The sequence below is a fragment of the Carex rostrata genome, chromosome 14 (assembly GCF_964058835.1).
Source record: "Carex rostrata chromosome 14, lpCarRost1.2, whole genome shotgun sequence".
Classification (NCBI taxonomy): Eukaryota; Viridiplantae; Streptophyta; class Magnoliopsida; order Poales; family Cyperaceae; genus Carex; species Carex rostrata.
Genome location: NC_135931.1, coordinates 6,566,781 through 6,583,944, shown reverse-complemented (window position 1 = coordinate 6,583,944; position 17,164 = coordinate 6,566,781). Strand labels below are relative to the sequence as shown.

The 17,164-nt window shown below is 34.0% G+C and overlaps 1 protein-coding gene across 1 annotated transcript; it reads right to left on the bottom strand.

Moving 5' to 3' along the window:
- Positions 1 to 6,354: 6,354 nt before the first annotated feature.
- Positions 6,355 to 12,181, bottom strand: LOC144565588 (topless-related protein 1-like). The gene is made up of 19 exons (XM_078315379.1): positions 12,159 to 12,181; positions 11,827 to 12,090; positions 11,398 to 11,580; positions 11,018 to 11,134; positions 10,766 to 10,925; positions 10,041 to 10,151; positions 9,814 to 9,895; positions 9,509 to 9,603; positions 9,235 to 9,397; positions 9,025 to 9,134; positions 8,802 to 8,874; positions 8,416 to 8,489; positions 8,090 to 8,185; positions 7,856 to 7,951; positions 7,653 to 7,780; positions 7,326 to 7,566; positions 6,926 to 7,087; positions 6,706 to 6,804; positions 6,355 to 6,602 (listed from the first exon to the last, which is right to left on the bottom strand). The coding sequence occupies exons 1-18, from the start codon at positions 12,179 to 12,181 to the stop codon at positions 6,718 to 6,720; spliced, it is 2,265 nt and encodes a 754-aa protein (XP_078171505.1). The 3' UTR covers positions 6,355 to 6,602; positions 6,706 to 6,717.
- Between the last annotated feature and the right edge of the window lie 4,983 nt (positions 12,182 to 17,164).

The window sequence follows — 17,164 nt, the reverse complement described above, 5'->3', positions numbered from 1 at the left end:
TAAACTTAAATCTGAGGACTGATGTAAATCATCACTCAAGTAATAATCAGATCGAGAGTTGTTTTTCACCCAAAACAAAACAGAACAGTAGATCCTGACTAAGATATTTCACACGCCAATCTATCAAGAAGGCATGACTATAGAACTTGAATTATGTACAAATTTATATTAAAAAAAAAAAAGTGTTTTCTTTTGCTACAAAAACTAATACACAGATCTTACTGACAAAACAAAAGAACAAAAAAAAATCAACAAGAAAAAACTAGTAGATCAAACCTATGAGCAGTCTCATGGAAACCCTTCTCGTACATAAACTGAAGCACCATAAAGATAACTTCTTTCTTAAAAATCGACATGCTTGCAGGCCCTGCACCTTGACTCTGATTTCCAGACATTTTAACTTAGTAGCAGCCTAAAGAGATATAAACGAAAGGGGAATTGTGAGTGTGTTTGAGATATTGAGAGAGAGAAAGAGGGAGGAAGGTGGCACAAAACGGTCCGATTTTATAGCTGGAGCTGATACGAGGGGTTTGATAATTAGTTGCACTTATCAAGACCAACTCCTGTTGTTTATGGGAATTTTCTGAAATGGATGCGTCCGTTGGTATGTATATATATTAATTGCTTTTCAGGAGTGAAGAAAATGCTTTGAACCATAGACTCCATTATACGAAGGGAATTAATGGAGGCGGCATGACAACTGGGCTGCGCTTAGTTGGTTCGATAAGCTTCCAAGTTCCAACGATATATCTTTCCTTCTTGTTTTTTTTTTTTCCAGCGCCATATACACTTCACTGGTTTATGTTTTCTAACCCTAATTTTAATTTCGAAAGGGTACATGCTGAAAATTAAATCAGAATCTCAGTTGTAAATGACATATATAATTAATTAATTTCTACTGTCAATTAATTTGTGAAGCGGTGATGTGAGAGGAATTTGTATATATCTAGGATTTTGTTAATAAATCTTTTATTATTATTATTGTTGAATTTATGTAATTTTTGAGGAGAGATTATTTTGAGAAAACAATTATTTCATTTTGTTCTTTATCTTTACACTGTTATCATTCCTATATATATTACAAACATCTAAGCTACTGTTTTGTTACCATTTGTACCTTGTACCTATGTACAGTATACCTATTTGTTGAATATATGCAAGGAGGCCCATTTACTTCCTTGATTTAATCCTAGCCTTCTATTTCTAGATCTATGATGATTATTAATCTGAGATTCTAGATCCTATTTCTCAATACTCCCCCTCAAGCTTGGAATGTATATATCATACAATCCTAGCTTGCTTGAAATTTTTTCAAATGAACTCGGGTCCAAGCCTTTGGTGAGGATATCCGCTAGTTGATCTTCACTCTTAACGTATGGTGTTTCTATTTCCTTTGCTTGAACTTTTTCTCTAATGAAGTGACAATCCACTTCTATATGTTTGGTTCGCTCGTGGAATACCGGATTCGATGCGATATGTCTTGCGGAGTTATTATCACAATACATCTTCATTGGTTGATCACAAGCAATGCCTATTTCTTTGAGTAGATGTTTTATCCAAGTTAATTCGCATGCGGTTGACGCCATGGCACGATATTCCGCCTCCGCGCTAGATCGTGCCACAACGTTTTGTTTCTTGCTTTTCCATGTGACTAAATTTCCGCCTACAAATGTGCAAAAGCCGGTAGTATATTTTCTATCAAAACTTCCAGCCCAATCTGCATCGGAATAGCCACATATGATATTAGAATTATTGTTTTTCATCCAAATTCCCTTGCCGGAATTTTTCTTTAAATACCTTAAAATTCTATTTATTGCCTCTAGGTGTGGAGTTCTTGGCGAGTGCATGAATCTACTAATTTGGCTTACGGAAAAAGAAATATCCGGACGGGTGACCGTTAGATAAATTAGCTTTCCAACTAGCCTTTGAAATTGGTTTATGTCTTTAATTGGTTCACCATCCTCATCATTTAATTTATGCCGGTTATCAATTGGGGTAGAGATTGGTTTGCATCCTAATTTACCGGTTTCCTTTAAGAGGTCTAAAGTATACTTTCTTTGGGAGATGAAGAGTCCCAATTTTGAATGTGCTACCTCTATTCCTAGAAAATATTTTAAATATCCAAGGTCTTTGATGTCAAATTTTTCTTTTAATTGGCTTTTAACTCTTTTAATTTCTTCTACGTTATTTCCGGTAACTATAATATCATCTACATATACTAGTACAAGGGTTATATTTTCTCCATCATTTTTAATAAATAATGAATGATCGGCACTACAAATTTTAAACTTGCAAGAAATTAAATAAGAGCTAAGTTTTCCATACCATGCCCGTGGAGATTGCTTCAATCCATAAATCGATTTATTTAACCTACAAACTAAATTAGAATTGTTTTCCAATTTATGGCCGGGTGGTAGGTTCATATATACCTCTTCTTCAAGTGTTCCTTGAAGAAAGGCGTTTTTTACATCCATTTGGTACAAATTCTAATTGTTATTCGTCGCAATAGAAAATAAAATTCTAACGGTATTCATTTTAGCTACCGGGCAAAGGTTTCATTGTAATCTATTCCATATGTTTGAGTATACCCTTTGGCAACTAATCTAGCCTTGTACCGTTCTATGGTACCATCACTATTATATTTGGTTTTGTATACCCATTTGCAACCAACGGGTTTTTTGTTTTTTGGTAATTGTACAATTACCCATGTCCCATTTTTTTCAAGAGCTCTTAGTTCTTCCTTCATGGCACCACACCATACCGGATCAATTATGGCTTCTTGGTAGTTATTTGGTTCTAGTGTTCTCTCAATGGAGGTGAGAAATGCATTATAAGAAGAAGAAATATTTTTATATGATATGAATTCTTGTATAGGGTATTGCACCGTATAGGTCTCATAGTCTCTAAGTCTAGTGGACGGTATTGGTGTTCTTATGGACCGTCTAACTTCTTGATTTTCTTCTATCTCATTATCATTGGTTTCAATATTTTCTATTGTTTCTTCAACAACACTTGTCTCAACCTCTTGGTCATTATCTTGTGTAACTAATTGGTCATTTACATGAGGTAGTACCGTTGGTTCCAAATTTATTTGGTCACTTGCATGTGGTGTCTCACTCATTTCCATTGTTTTGAAATATGGCTTATCTTCACAAAATATAACGTCTCTAGACGTAAATAATTTTTTTGTTATAGGATCATAACACTTATATCCCTTTTTAAATGAGGAATATCCCAAAAAAATGGTTTTGGTTGACATATAGTCAAATTTATCTTTTCTTTTAATTTTTACAAAGCATACGCAACCAAATACTCTTAGATAATCAAAATTAATTTTTCGTTGGTAAAGGATTTCCATTGGACTTTTATTTTGTAAAATAACGCTTGGTAATCTATTTATTAAATGAGTGGCGCAAAGGATGGCATCCGACCAAAATTTTTTTGGAACATTATTTTGAAATAGTAATGCACGTGTCATTTCCAATAGATGTCTATTTTTTCTTTCCGACACTCCATTTTGCTCGGGAGTGTTTATGCAAGTAGTTTGATGTATGATTCCTTTTTCTTTAAAAAACGTTGTGAAATTTTTGTTTACAAATTCCGTTCCATTATCCGATCTAAAAATTTTAAGTTTTGCATCAAATTGATTTTCTATGAGACATAGAAATTCTTGAAAGCAATTGAAAACCTCATCTTTTGATTTTAATAAATACAACCAAGTAGTTCTAGAAAAATCATCAATAAATATAACAAAATATTTGAATCCATTATAAGAGTTAATTGGGGCCGGACCCCATACATCGGAGTGAACTAAATCAAACAATGCTTCACTTTTGCTATTTGATTGGAAAAAAGGAAGCTTTGTTTGTTTTGCCAATTTGCATATATCACAATTGATACAATTTGAAAATGAAAAATCTAGTGCACTATTTAAAATCTTGTTGGAAGGATGCCCAAGCCTCTTATGCCAAATGTCTTGGTTAATAGATTTAGCGGAAGCACAAACGTTTAATTCTTGTAAATTCAAGAGATAGTGTCCATTTTCAAGAAAACCTTCCCCAATCTTCCTCCCGGTTTCCCGGTCCTGAAAGATAACATTTTTATATGAGAAAATTACGTCACAATTAAACTCATATGTTAGTTTTTTTACGGAAATTAGATTTATAGGGAATGTATCAAGATATAGAACATTATGAACTTTTTTGTTAAAAATATCAATTTCTCCTACACCATTAATTTGTGCTTTCATACCGTTGGCCACTAATACAAATTGATTATTTTTTGCCATGTCTAAATTTGTAAGAAGGTCTTTATTTCCAAACATATGGTCAGTGACACCGCTATCTATAATTATTTGATTATACAAATTTAAATAATTTGAGTTAGAGACAATACCACAAGTGTTGTTTGAATTTTTCTTGGAGAACCACACAGAGAACTGCTCAAAAAACTGCTGCATCAGATCTGACCCGCTTGACCCGCCAGCGCCATCTGGGTTAGACCCTGGTTCACTTGAACCAATCATTTTTATTGGCCGGTTGGGTTCAGTTTGAGCAGAAAAACCCCCACGCGACTCAGTCCGCGACTCAGTCCCTTTCTTTCTCTTCTTCCCTTCATTCCAGTCCGCCATTTTCACGTCTCCCCCTCCCCTCTTTGAATCCCACCACTTCGGCCTGAGATGTGGGTGAAGAAAATAGCATTTTTCGGCTTGGTGACCCTCTTTTTTGCAGTGAGAGCATCTATCTCCCTTGATACTTGATCGGTTTGAGTAATTTGGGAAGTTAGGGTTTTTTCCGAAATTGGGGTTTTTTGTGGCAAAGCTATGAGTCTCGTGTCCCTCGCTGCCACCGACTTGTGGACCACTCATAGCAAGCCGTCGGCTTTCTTCTTGCTCCACCATGGTGGTAATTTGAGCAAAGGAGGGAAGGGAAATTGTTAAAAGAAGTTGTGATTTCACGGCTTCATAGCTTGGATTGAGACCCGCGAGATATTGGAAGATTTTATCTTCTTCTTCTCTCTGAATGGCTATTGGATCTGGTATGGGTGGCCGATAAACTTGAAGTTCATGCCATTTCTTTTGAAGAGCACCCAGGTACTCTATATTACTCCTTGACCCTTGTTGTTCTTGCTGGATTTCTAGTTTTAATCGATAAATGTGGGAATTGTTGTTTTGTCGGCCATACATCGTTTTTATGCCTTCCCACAGTGAGAAAGCTGTTTCATGGCCAAGGAATATTTCTGAAACACTCGGCTCCATGGATTGCATGATCCATGTCATGACTCTGTCATTCTTAGATTGCCACTGTTTTCTTGCCTTTTTTTCGGCCTCAGTTGCCTCATCTTTCTTTTTTGGAACCGGCTTTACAGACTCTCCTGTGATGAATTCTAAAACCTCTCTTCCACTGAGAGATAATCTTGCGGCACTTGCCCATGAGAGATAGTTTTGACCGTTGAGCAATGAGTTTGTGAGTTTTGAGGTATTGGTGGCTTCTTTCGAATGCTGCCCCTCTGAAGCCATCTCTTTGACGTGCTAGACTTCTGTTTATGGGTTTTGATTTTGCTTGTGTATATACCAGTTTTGCTGGTAAGAATTTGGAAGAGATTTTTTCGGTCACAGAGACTGATGCTCTGATACCATGTTGAATTTATGCAATTTCTGAGGAGAGATTATTTTGAGAAAACAATTATTTCATTTTGTTCTTTATCTTTACACTGTTACCATTCCTATATATATTACAAACATCTAAGCTACTGTTTTGTTACCGTTTGTACCTTGTACCTATGTACAGTATACCTATTTGTTGAATATATGCAAGGAGGCCCCTTTACTTCCTTGATTTAATCCTAGCCTTCTATTTCTAGATCTATGATGATTATTAATCTGAGATCCTAGATCCTATTTCTCAACAATTATTAATATAATTGTTACCGGCGGTTCACCAGTTAATCCTAAAAAAAAATTAATTCGTGAATTAATTTAATGACGTGATTTTTTAATAACTATATCAAGAAGTATTACAATGAGGTATATATGTTATAATATTTTGCAGAGCATCGACCAACCAAAAATATAATTTTAAGTTTATTTTTTAGATTCAAACGGTCAAATATTAATTTGATCTGGATATAAAATACACCAAAATTGATATTCTTTTTATTTTTATATAATTTTTTTTGTTTCAAATAATGATCGTCTACTATAAATAGTTCGTAAAATAATCGGAAATATATATATTTTTCTTTTACAAAAGTAGGCAACTCCACCTGTTTCTTATAGAAACACAAACAATTCATACAAATAACTAATGGAACAGAAATTCCATCATACAAAAGATCATAATCAACTAAAAATAAAGTTACATGTACAAGAATAGGATAGAATATACAAGAAGTCATGTCACATAACTATCCCATTTTCTCCCAATTAAAACTCTGCCTTCTCTTTCCTCAAAAAAGAAAAAAAAAATAACTCTCTCATAACGATCTAGAACTGATAGCTTCCCTGCCATACTGGAAGTCAAGATGAAGATTTTTCGATTTCTCTCCTTGCAGAGAGTTCAAATCCAGACCTCTCCTTTAGAGGTTCTAATTAATTTTTTGAGCTGAAATTAATTTGTTCAAATTCAATTAAAGCCAGCTTCATATATATATATCCATGTGGATTTATCTTCATAATACAAAATTTTAGATGTGTTTAGTGTTTACCCTCTATGCTGGTCATAATCCTGGGAGCCTAAGGGAGAGGAAGTTGGATGTTTCGTTGATATCGCTTGGACTTCTCGAATTATCATGAAAGGCAGCATCCTTCAACATATAAATTAGTTTTGTAACTTATCAAAGATTGTTCAGCCAAATATGTAATACAAATCTAAACTGGAGAAATAATTAATTAATATCAGAATTGAGCCCGGTTTGTCCAACTCACCATTTGAGGGATAGGAGCAACTTGAGTATTATTAATAGGTTCACTGACTGAAGAAGCGAGCAGTTCTTGACCCCTATGGCTTGCTAAGACCTTGATATAGTTTCCCTCTGCTGACAATGCTAGCAGAGAACCACTCTTGTTAAAGCTGATTCGGGGTGAGGCCTAGAAAAGAGATACATTAATAACACGAATAAGTTGCATTAACAATATTGAAAAGATGTTCAGCAATACATACAGGTTACAAGGGTCACTTGATCCAAGTAACACACCTGTAAATAATTTTCTATATCAATATATTTTAGTGGAAAATTTTCCACTAACTCTCAAAAAACTTGCTAAGAATTAGCATTACATGTTATATAAAAATAAAAAGAAAAAACTTGTATATAGAGTTATTTACCGTCAATCCACCTCCAGCATCCGTAGAGCCTATCATATCAGGATAGTCGACATCCCAGAACTTAACTGATGAGTCATCTCCAACGGCTAATATGCTACCGTTGGTCACCTCAAACTGCAGGCCACCTTGCCTCTGCTGTGACAAACCAATGTATCTCCGCATTATGCATTGTCTCGTTTCATTCCATTGCAGCAGGAATGATTCCCCGATTCCATCCGTGATAGTTCCACACGAGAATAACCTACATACAAATTACAAGAACGTAAGAAATTTTTCATTCAATATAAGAATAATTTAACCTAGATTAAACAACAATTTGAAATGGACCTTGAGGTGCCAGCCGTATAAACCACTGAAACCATAGAACAGGCGGGGCCCCTTAGTTCAAGTTGTGGTCCACTTTTGCCGCAGATCCACATTTTGAACACTCCGTCTTGAGATGCTGATATAATTCTCTACAGTATAGAAATAAAGAAGCTATAGAGATAAATTTTGTAGTCAAACAGTCATAGTTAGCATAGAAGAGTTACCTGCCATATCCCTCTAGACTTGCTACAAATTGAAAGGACTGGTGTTGAGTGGCTTCTTAATATGTGAAGTAATAAACCAGTTCTTGCACACCAGACCTGTAATGACATTTTGTTAGCAGATTATTGCTCATTTACTCCTGTAAAGTCCAAAAATACATTTTGTTCAAACTCCTTTTATAACCAGCTAAACAATTGACTTACAAAATAAACAAGTCAAACAGTTTCTCTTATTACCTTTACAGTGTGATCATCCCCACAAGTAGCAATGAACAATTGTCGGTTTCGGCGAATAAACGTGATATCATTTAACCCACCATCATGGGCATTGATCTGAAAATAAAGATGATATTTGTAAGCAAGATGAGACCATGGTAGTATATATAGTGGATTGTGCTAGGATCGAATTCCAACATTAACTAGTACATTCATGAGAGATTTCTAGAGAGTTTTAACATTAACTATTATATTAAACCACTAATTAAGTTTATTATTTTCAACAGATTGATGCAAAAAATACAAAAACAAGATGCGGAAAAGGATATACCATCAAAAGACTTTACCTGAAGGACGAGTGTTGCATTGGTTCTGTTGCTAAATTTATATAGCTGCACGAGGTGTTTGCAATATGCAACCGCTGAAAAAAATAAAGTTAGCAATAACTATTAAAGCAAGCTAATAATTATAATAGCTTTGTATATTTTTCCTAGTATATTTTAAATTTTTTAAGTAAAGGTTGGAGGTTAAGCCACCCAACTATTTAATATCTTTGTTATTACAACAAAGGATTTCCCTCATTTGAATTTCGTACCCATGATCTTCCACATAGAGACCATATATTTTTGGCACTAACCAAATGCTAGTTCTTTATTTTTCTTGGTATATAATTTCTTCTTTTCAATAGTTACACTTGCAATAATTATTACCACTAAATACTTCATAAACCTACCAAAAGAATGGCCATCAATGTTCCATAAGACACGTCTAACAGAGAAGGAGCCCGATTCATTGCAAAGAGAAACCTATATTATAAAAAATGTGAAGTCATGAGAATAATATATTTATTATAGAAGGAAAAAAATATCAGCTCAAACTTGGACACTTCACACCATTTCAAATTAAGTGGAATTAATAATCAAATTAACAAACAGGAACAAATTGCAACGAAGTACCAGAAGTGAAGATGACAAGGGTCCATTATTTGAGAGTTGAAAGTCCTTGTGAAATATCTTCACTCTGGAACAGAGATTCCATATAGAGATGCCCCCACAAGTCGCTCCAACTAAAACAATGATTTGAGATTGTTAAGAAGAAACAGTTGAACCACAACTAAATATATGAAATTTCAAAATAACTAAATTTGTTGGGGAAGTGAAGAGTACCTAAAAGTAAAGTTTGCTGTGTAGGATTATAGTCCATTGATACAACCGAGGAGCCCTGATGGAGAGACATGACCACAGTTCTCGGTAACTCATCAAAAGCACGGAACTTTTCCTGCATGGTTTCAGAACTAACAGGAGGGTACTGGCTTGGCGTCTCATCAGCCTAATATATCACACATAAAAAATAACAGAATAATTGATGGTCTTAATATGTCCTTTTTTATTGTTGACCAGGTCTCTGAATCCAAGCTGAAAGATGAGAACAGAGACTTACAGATCCAAAGAATCTGGAGAAATGAAGTCTTTCGGCTGGAACAAAGGATTCATTAAATATAGAAATTAGATCCAGATTGCCTCCATGGGATTGTTCTGTATAAATTAATGAGAAAAATAGCTAAAGTGTTAATATTATTGCAGCAAGAAACTTCCGCAAAACACGGTTGCGATGCATACAATTTTTTTTTTTTTTTTTTGCATCTGCGGATACTTATTTTTATTTTATTTCTTTTTTTGCTGGTACAAAAGTTTCATGAGTAATTTCTCACGACTTTTTTTAGTTTAACTTAAAATATAGAGCACCTTCACTGGTAGAAGTTCCGGCTGCAAACCTGTCTCTGCTCGGACCTTCAACAAGCATCTGGATGGTTTGGAGAGGATCATTCTAAAAAAACAAATAGTAAAATAGATGGAAAGAACAAGATTTAGTCAAGGCCTATAAAATTAACAAAGTCTGCACATGATGCAGAAAATATTGAGAACTGAAAGATAAATAAAAATTGAGAGAAATCATGGAAATCAAAACTCACCTGGAAATCCTGTGCTGGTCCAGATTGGGTGCACCTATGATCCTCAAGAAGCGTCGCCATAACTGGATTTAAATGCTTCCTCAAACAAAGGTGATGCTGCCAGTCGAAACTGCATATGGTAGAAGAGAAAAAGTTAAGTCTTACTATGGAATATAGGTTTAAACGTTTTAACCTGTTTATAAGATAACTCTCATCGGTTTTTTATTATGCATTATTTTAGGCAAAAATTTAAATAACGGATAGTGGACTCATAGCAGTCGAGTATTTTTCATATTGGATAATAGCTCTATTGTGGGTGCTATTAGTTCATACAATATCTGGTTATTTTAACAGTATAGTCCAAATGTATAACTAAAAATGACAAAGTTAGAAAAAAAAAAGGTATATATATTAATAACTGATAATTTTACAACCATGACAACCAATCCAATGATTGTAAAATATGAAATTAAATTTTCTATGATTATTTAAATATGTTCTCTGTAAATTTTAGTTTAATTTAAAAACTGATAACACCGTAGCGTTTATCATCCTAAAACACAATAACACCATAGCGTTTATCATCCTAAAACTGATAGTACCATCTCTATAAATATGTTCTAAAGTATTTCTCTATGAATGTTATTTAAACTTTTGATTTTTGGTCATTTGTAATTTCCATCTATTATTGGTAATTTTGTAGTTTATATCAAGAATCAGTATAAAAAAAATATGAAAAATACCTTTTGGCTTAAGAGACTGCGTAATCTGAAGGGAGGGATGCTGGGTAAGTTCAGCTTGTCTTGCAGATCAGGGCATCCGAGTACCATTGTTTTGATCTCCATAAACAATAGGCTCCTTGCACTCGGCAGATTGCCACATCTCTCCGACAGTTGGTTTTGGCGACTTGAATTTTTAAAATCAAATAAAAATCCATTAGAAAACAATCAAAACTGAAAACGGGTTCTAAAGAGAGGAAGGGAGGGAAGATAGGAAACCTTTCTTGGTCCAGGCCGAGAAGAAGGCCAAGGTCTCGGTAGTTTTTGTCTTCATCAGATGGCACCAGTGGCATGATTTCATTTCGCAGAATGTCTGCGGCCTTCAGGCGTTCGTTCCTAACATGTAATTAGAAAAAACTTAGTTTATCATCCATTTTAGTCACTTTACTTTAAATAACGAGTTACGAATTACGATAGTGTTTTCATGCAAGTACACAAAAATCAATTGAGACACTTTGACCAATATAAATTCCTGTTGTTATTATTCTCTGAACTTCTTGTGATAGTGCCAATAATTACAACAGATTAATTTGGACATGTAAGCCAAATACAAAAATCAAAATTGAAAAGGATATCAACCTAATTAATTAATTTGTTACCTGAATAAAGCCTCGAGATACTTCTGCTTATTTATCTCAAATAAAATCCCGAGAGCATGGCTATTTTGTTGAACATCAGGAAAATAGCCTTTTACGTACCACTCTGCATCGGCCCATGCACCGGCAAGTAGTTTTTTCTCCAGGTAGTCCAGATTAAAATATGCTCTGGAATCCCGCTCCAAACTTACAAGAATTAAAAAAAAGGGGTTAAACTTTGAATATTATTTAACTTTTGGTACCCCAAATATAAAAAAAAAATAAAAATAAAACGGTCCTACAAAATGAATCAACTAGCAAGGGTAACAAATAAGAATTGTTGGTGTAATGCAAACTAAGATGATCTGGTGTATCTAAGCTTAAGGAAGACTTGATCTTGGGTTCAGAAATGGAGAGATTTTTTTTTTTAATAACATATTTTAAACATCAAACCTGTGGGCACTATCATGGAGACCCTCCTCATGTAAGAACATAACAACAAGGAGGAAAAGGTCTCGACTCAGAGGCATCGATTGAGAATTTGGCACCAGCTCCCGGAGTTGATTTCCAGCCATTGATTTAGCCTGAAAACGCCTTGCACTGTTAGTATCAGGACAGAGAGGGAGAGAAGAAGGAGAGAGGGATGGAGTGGTGGATGGCACAAATGGTGAGACTATATAGCGGAGGCTGATAGTTAGGTATGATAAGTACCTGCGCCTACCAAATTATGCACACAAAAAAAACAGAAACGCCTTTATTTGCGGATTCTCTCCAGTATAGAGTACTTGAGACATCCAGTGATTGTCATAGTGTAAAATTATACACTTCAAAATATGATTTAAATACTCTCCGTTAATTTAAACTGTTACTAAATACGAATTTCCAATTAATTATGTATTTGTTAATAATTAAGCACTTTAACAGAACGATTTGAATGTTGAAATGTTGTTTAAACCGTCAAGATTTAAATTAAAAAAATGAAAATTTCATGATATACCATTTAAATTGAAAATATTACATTTCAGAAGAACATATGATCGTTAGAATATATTTTAAGCCCTCCAAATTCTGTGAATTAAGCCTGGCCACCAACCCTTTTGTCTTCATTTGACAGATAGTAATCAAATTCTACATAAAAACAAAAACAAAAAACAAAAAACAAAAGATATGGTATTAATCCAGAAAGATGCACTGGGGTTATTGCACTCGTTCGGTAAAAGAAACTGAAAAAAGGATAAGAATCCAAAGATTTAGTGTTATTATTAAGCACTTTACGTATGTAAGGGCTCAGACGTTTGTTTAAACAAACATGCAATTTTGTTACAAGAAAAGAAAAAAGAAAAAAATGAGATACACTGCATTTTGGCTGTATTACAGATACAACTAATTAGTGTCATTAGGCATGAATAAAGCCTACCAATCATTTCGTCTTCATTTATACCGATAAAAAGTAAAAGATATGCTCGTCAAAAATGGACCCTTTTTAAGTTATATATGTATAAGACTAAAAAAAAAATAAGCACTTTACTGAAGGGTTAGGTGGTTTGTTTAAATATACAAGCAAGACCGTTACAAGGGTGAAAAATTCATGAGATATAGAAATTGCATTTGCTGTATATAATACAAGATACACATGATGTAGTATTAAAAATATGAATTAAGAATATATCGATCTTCCTGTCTCGTTTAAACACAATCTGTAGTATCGACACAAGATATATGTTATCCGTGAAAAATATGCTGACAAAAGTTGATCCTTTAATTCCTTCGCATATTTATATATCCATCAGATGACGGATGCGGTACAAAATAAGAGATCCAGTGACTCGATTTGCAGATATTGCTGCCATATAAGATCCAAGTGACGCAATCAAACCTTTCTAATTTAAATTCACAATTTAGTGCAATGTATCTACTATGCAGTAGTGTATTAATTATACCCTTAACGGGTATACCCCGACCATACCCGCCCGTACCCGCCGCCCAGGGTACCCGTGCCCGAGCCCGGGTATGGGTCGGGTACTCGGGTACGCGGGTACGGGCAAAAACCGGACCGGACCCGTTTTTTTGGACAAATACCCGACCATACCCTACCCGACCATATCCGTACCCGACTATACCCGTACCCGAGTACCCGTACCCGATACCCGACCACTGTTCATTGTAATTCAAAATTCAAAATTTCTGTTTTTCCCTCCCACCCGGTGCCATCCCATCCGGACCCGACCGGCCGGACCCACCCAGACCGGACGGGACCGACCGGATGGGATGGTTTTCTTTTTTTTCTGTTATTCTTTAAAAATTTAAAAATTTAAAATTTAAATTTTATCCCTCCAATCAAAATTTCTTTAAATACCCCTCTTCCTCCCTTCATTTTCACATCTCCATCTCAATTCTCATTCTCTCATTCTCTTAATCTAAATTTCTATTATTCTCAAATTTTAAATTTATTGTTAAAAAAATATATAGTTGTACATTTAATTCCTTCTACAAATACGCAAACGGAATTATGAAGGTATCAAAATTACAAAGTTCGGGACCTTCCGCAAGATTTTTCCGCGAGATTTAAAGGTTATATTTATTTCATGTTAGATTAATTTATTTTTGTAGAGTAAATTTAGTTTATGTAGATTTATTGCATGTTAAGTAATTAGATATTTAGATTTGTTAGATTTATTTTATGTTAGATTTGTTAAGTAATTAGATTTATTAGATTTATTGAATATGTTAGATTTATTTAGTTTATGTTAGATTTGTTAGATGTAAAGTAATTAAATTTGTTTTGATGCTAGGTTTTATTTTTGAAATTCGGATTTATTTTTCATAGGTTTAAAAAATAGGTTATATTTATTTTTGAAAATATGTGAAGTAATTAGATTTGTTTTGAATAGGTTAGATTTTTTTTTTTAAAATGTTAGATTTATTTTGAATAGGTTAGATTTATTTTCAGTTTTTAAAATTTTTTTTTTATTTCTGTTTTTTAGATTTATTCTTGAAAATGTTAGATTTACTTTTAAATATGTTAGATTTATTTTCTGTTTTTTTAATTTTGTTTTTTAAATTCTGTTTTTTTTTTGTTTCGGTTTTTTAATTTATGTTTTTTTGTTTCTGTTTTTTTATTTCTGTTTTTTTATTTCTGTTTTGTAATTTCTGTTTTTTAATTTCTGTTTTTAATCTTTATGTTTTTAAATTTCTGTTTTTAAATTTCTGTTTTTTAATTTCTGTTTTTTTGTTTCTGTTTTTTAATTTCTGTTTTTTAGATTTATTTTGAATAGGTTAGATTTATTTTTGAAAATGTTAGATTTATTTTGAATAGGTTAGATTTAATTTCTGTTTTTAATTTCTGTTTTTTTGTTTCTTTTTTTTATTTCTGTTTTTTAGTTTCTGTTTTTTTATTTCTGTTTTTTAGATTTATTTTTGTAAATGTTAGATTTATTTTGAATAGGTTAGATTTATTTTTAAAAATGTTAGATTTATTTTTAAAAATGTTAGAATTATTTTGAATGCGTTAGATTTATTTTTGAAAATGTTAGATTTATTTTGAATAGGTTAGATTTAATTTCTGTTTTTTAATTTCTGTTTTTTTGTTTCTGTTTTTTAATTTCTGTTTTTTAATTTCTGTTTTTTAATTTCTGTTTTTTTGTTTCTGTTTTTTTATTTCTGTTTTTTTTTATTTCTGTTTTTTAGATTTATTTTTGTAAATGTTAGATTTATTTTGAATAGGTTAGATTTATTTTTAAAAATGTTAGAATTATTTTGAATAGGCTAGATTTATTTTTGAAAATGTGATATTGCTATATCTGAGCTATTGTTTTGACCAATTTCAGTACCAAAACATGTATTTTAAGCCATCAAATAACGTCTATTATAATGAATACATGTAGAATTTGGTACTGCTACGCTTTCATTCTTACTTTGCAGGAAATTGGTGAAATCAGGAGAATTTCTGAAGTTCAGAGACTTTGATGTGACCCGCATCATGATTGACGCGAGGCGCATCCAGTCCTCCGAGTCGCACTGACAGCCTCTCCTAGTCGCACCAGCAGGTCGCAATGCCGTCTCATGCGAGGCGCATCCCTCATACTCCAACGCGGATCGCAACGGTGGTGACACGACCCGCATCGCAAGTCTCCAGAGCAGACAGCAAAGGCCCAGAATTGGAGTACTCGTTTTGAAAGGTCTATAAATAGACCACCCCTGCCACCAGAGGGGGAGTTCCGAATTTGAAGATTCAAAACCTCAAGATCCTTGGAGTGTGGTGCAAGAAAGGGAAGAAGGAGGGAAGATTCTTGCTAGATTGCTTCACTCGGTTTTATCATGACTTCTCCTCTTATCTCTTTCTCTTTCTCTATAATGCTTGAGTAGATCTTTCTTGTTTCTAGGGTTGATGTAATCTAAAGCCTTGATTGTGATGTATTGAATTCGAATTTGAGTTGTTCTTGTGTTCATTTGATTGAGAATTATTCTTTCATTGCTTGATTGTGATTGTTTGATTGAATCTTGTTGTCTATTGTTGAATGTTTCTTGCATCTCTTCTAATATTGAGACCTTGATGTTTCTTGCAATTTGATTAAGCATTCAAGGTAGATCTTAAATCTGAAAAGTAGATCAATTGAACCGAGAGGTGAGATTTCCATCTATTGAGAGATAGTGGATACCTTTAGCAATCCGATCAAATGACTTAGATTGAACACTTGTAAACGAAAGTTTGAGGTTGTAGATCTAAGAAGGTGAAATTGCAATTCCTTACTAGGTTCATTAAGCCAATAAACGAAAGTTGAGGTTCAGGAACTTTAGGTACGGTCAATAGATCCTTGCACAAGTAAAGAACTCAGAAACGATATCAATGCTGCATTCACTCGAAGACCACGCGGGTCGCGTCACAAGGGTCGCATGCGAAAGCATGCGAGTCGCGTGAAGGTCGGAGAGGCAAGGTAGAGGATGAAATCTGAAACCCTGGAAACTTCATTTTAAATCGATTTGAACCAACTTGTATCTTTCTTTTATCTTCTGTTATTGAATTTAGAAATTTGAAACGAACTCAAACCAAACTCTTCACTTCTAGTACCTAACTAGGATAAGTAGTGATTTAGACTCGAATTGTACCGTCCCTGAGGATCGATACCTGATTGTACCATCGGACAAAGGTTGTGCACTTGCAACCTAATACGAAAGCTCAATCACGATTTAAAAGGGTACAGCATGCTGTACCTGAAACTTTGTGTGCACGCTTTTGTGTGAACAAAATGTTAGATTTATTTTGAATAGGTTAGATTTAATTTCTGTTTTTTAATTTATTTATTTTAATTTCTGTTTTTTAATTTCTTTTTTTTTGTTTCTGTTTTTTAATTTCTGTTTTTTTGTTTCTGTTTTTTAATTTCTGTTTTTTAATAGTTTCGCTTCCAGGAGCACTAGCAGTGGTGGTTTGTTAGCAGATTTTCAGTCGGAGATCGAACCACAAACAACAAGCGAGCTAGTGACCTATGTATCGATGATGAACGAAAATGAACATGGACTTGACGTCATGGCATGGTGGAGGAGGCATCAAAGGGCCTTTCCAACACTGGTGATGATGGCCCGCGATGTATTTGCCGTGCCCGTGTCAACCGTCCCTTCCGAAAGTTGTTTCAGTTCGGCGAACAGGATCCTCTCCGATAAACGCAGTAAGTTGGGTCCACATGTTTTTGAAAGACTTGTGTGCTTGAAAGATTGGATTCAAGCTGAAGAGCGCAGGCAACATGTGCCTGAAGCATCATCATCCGAAGTCGACACTGAAGAAAGTGGTACCGAG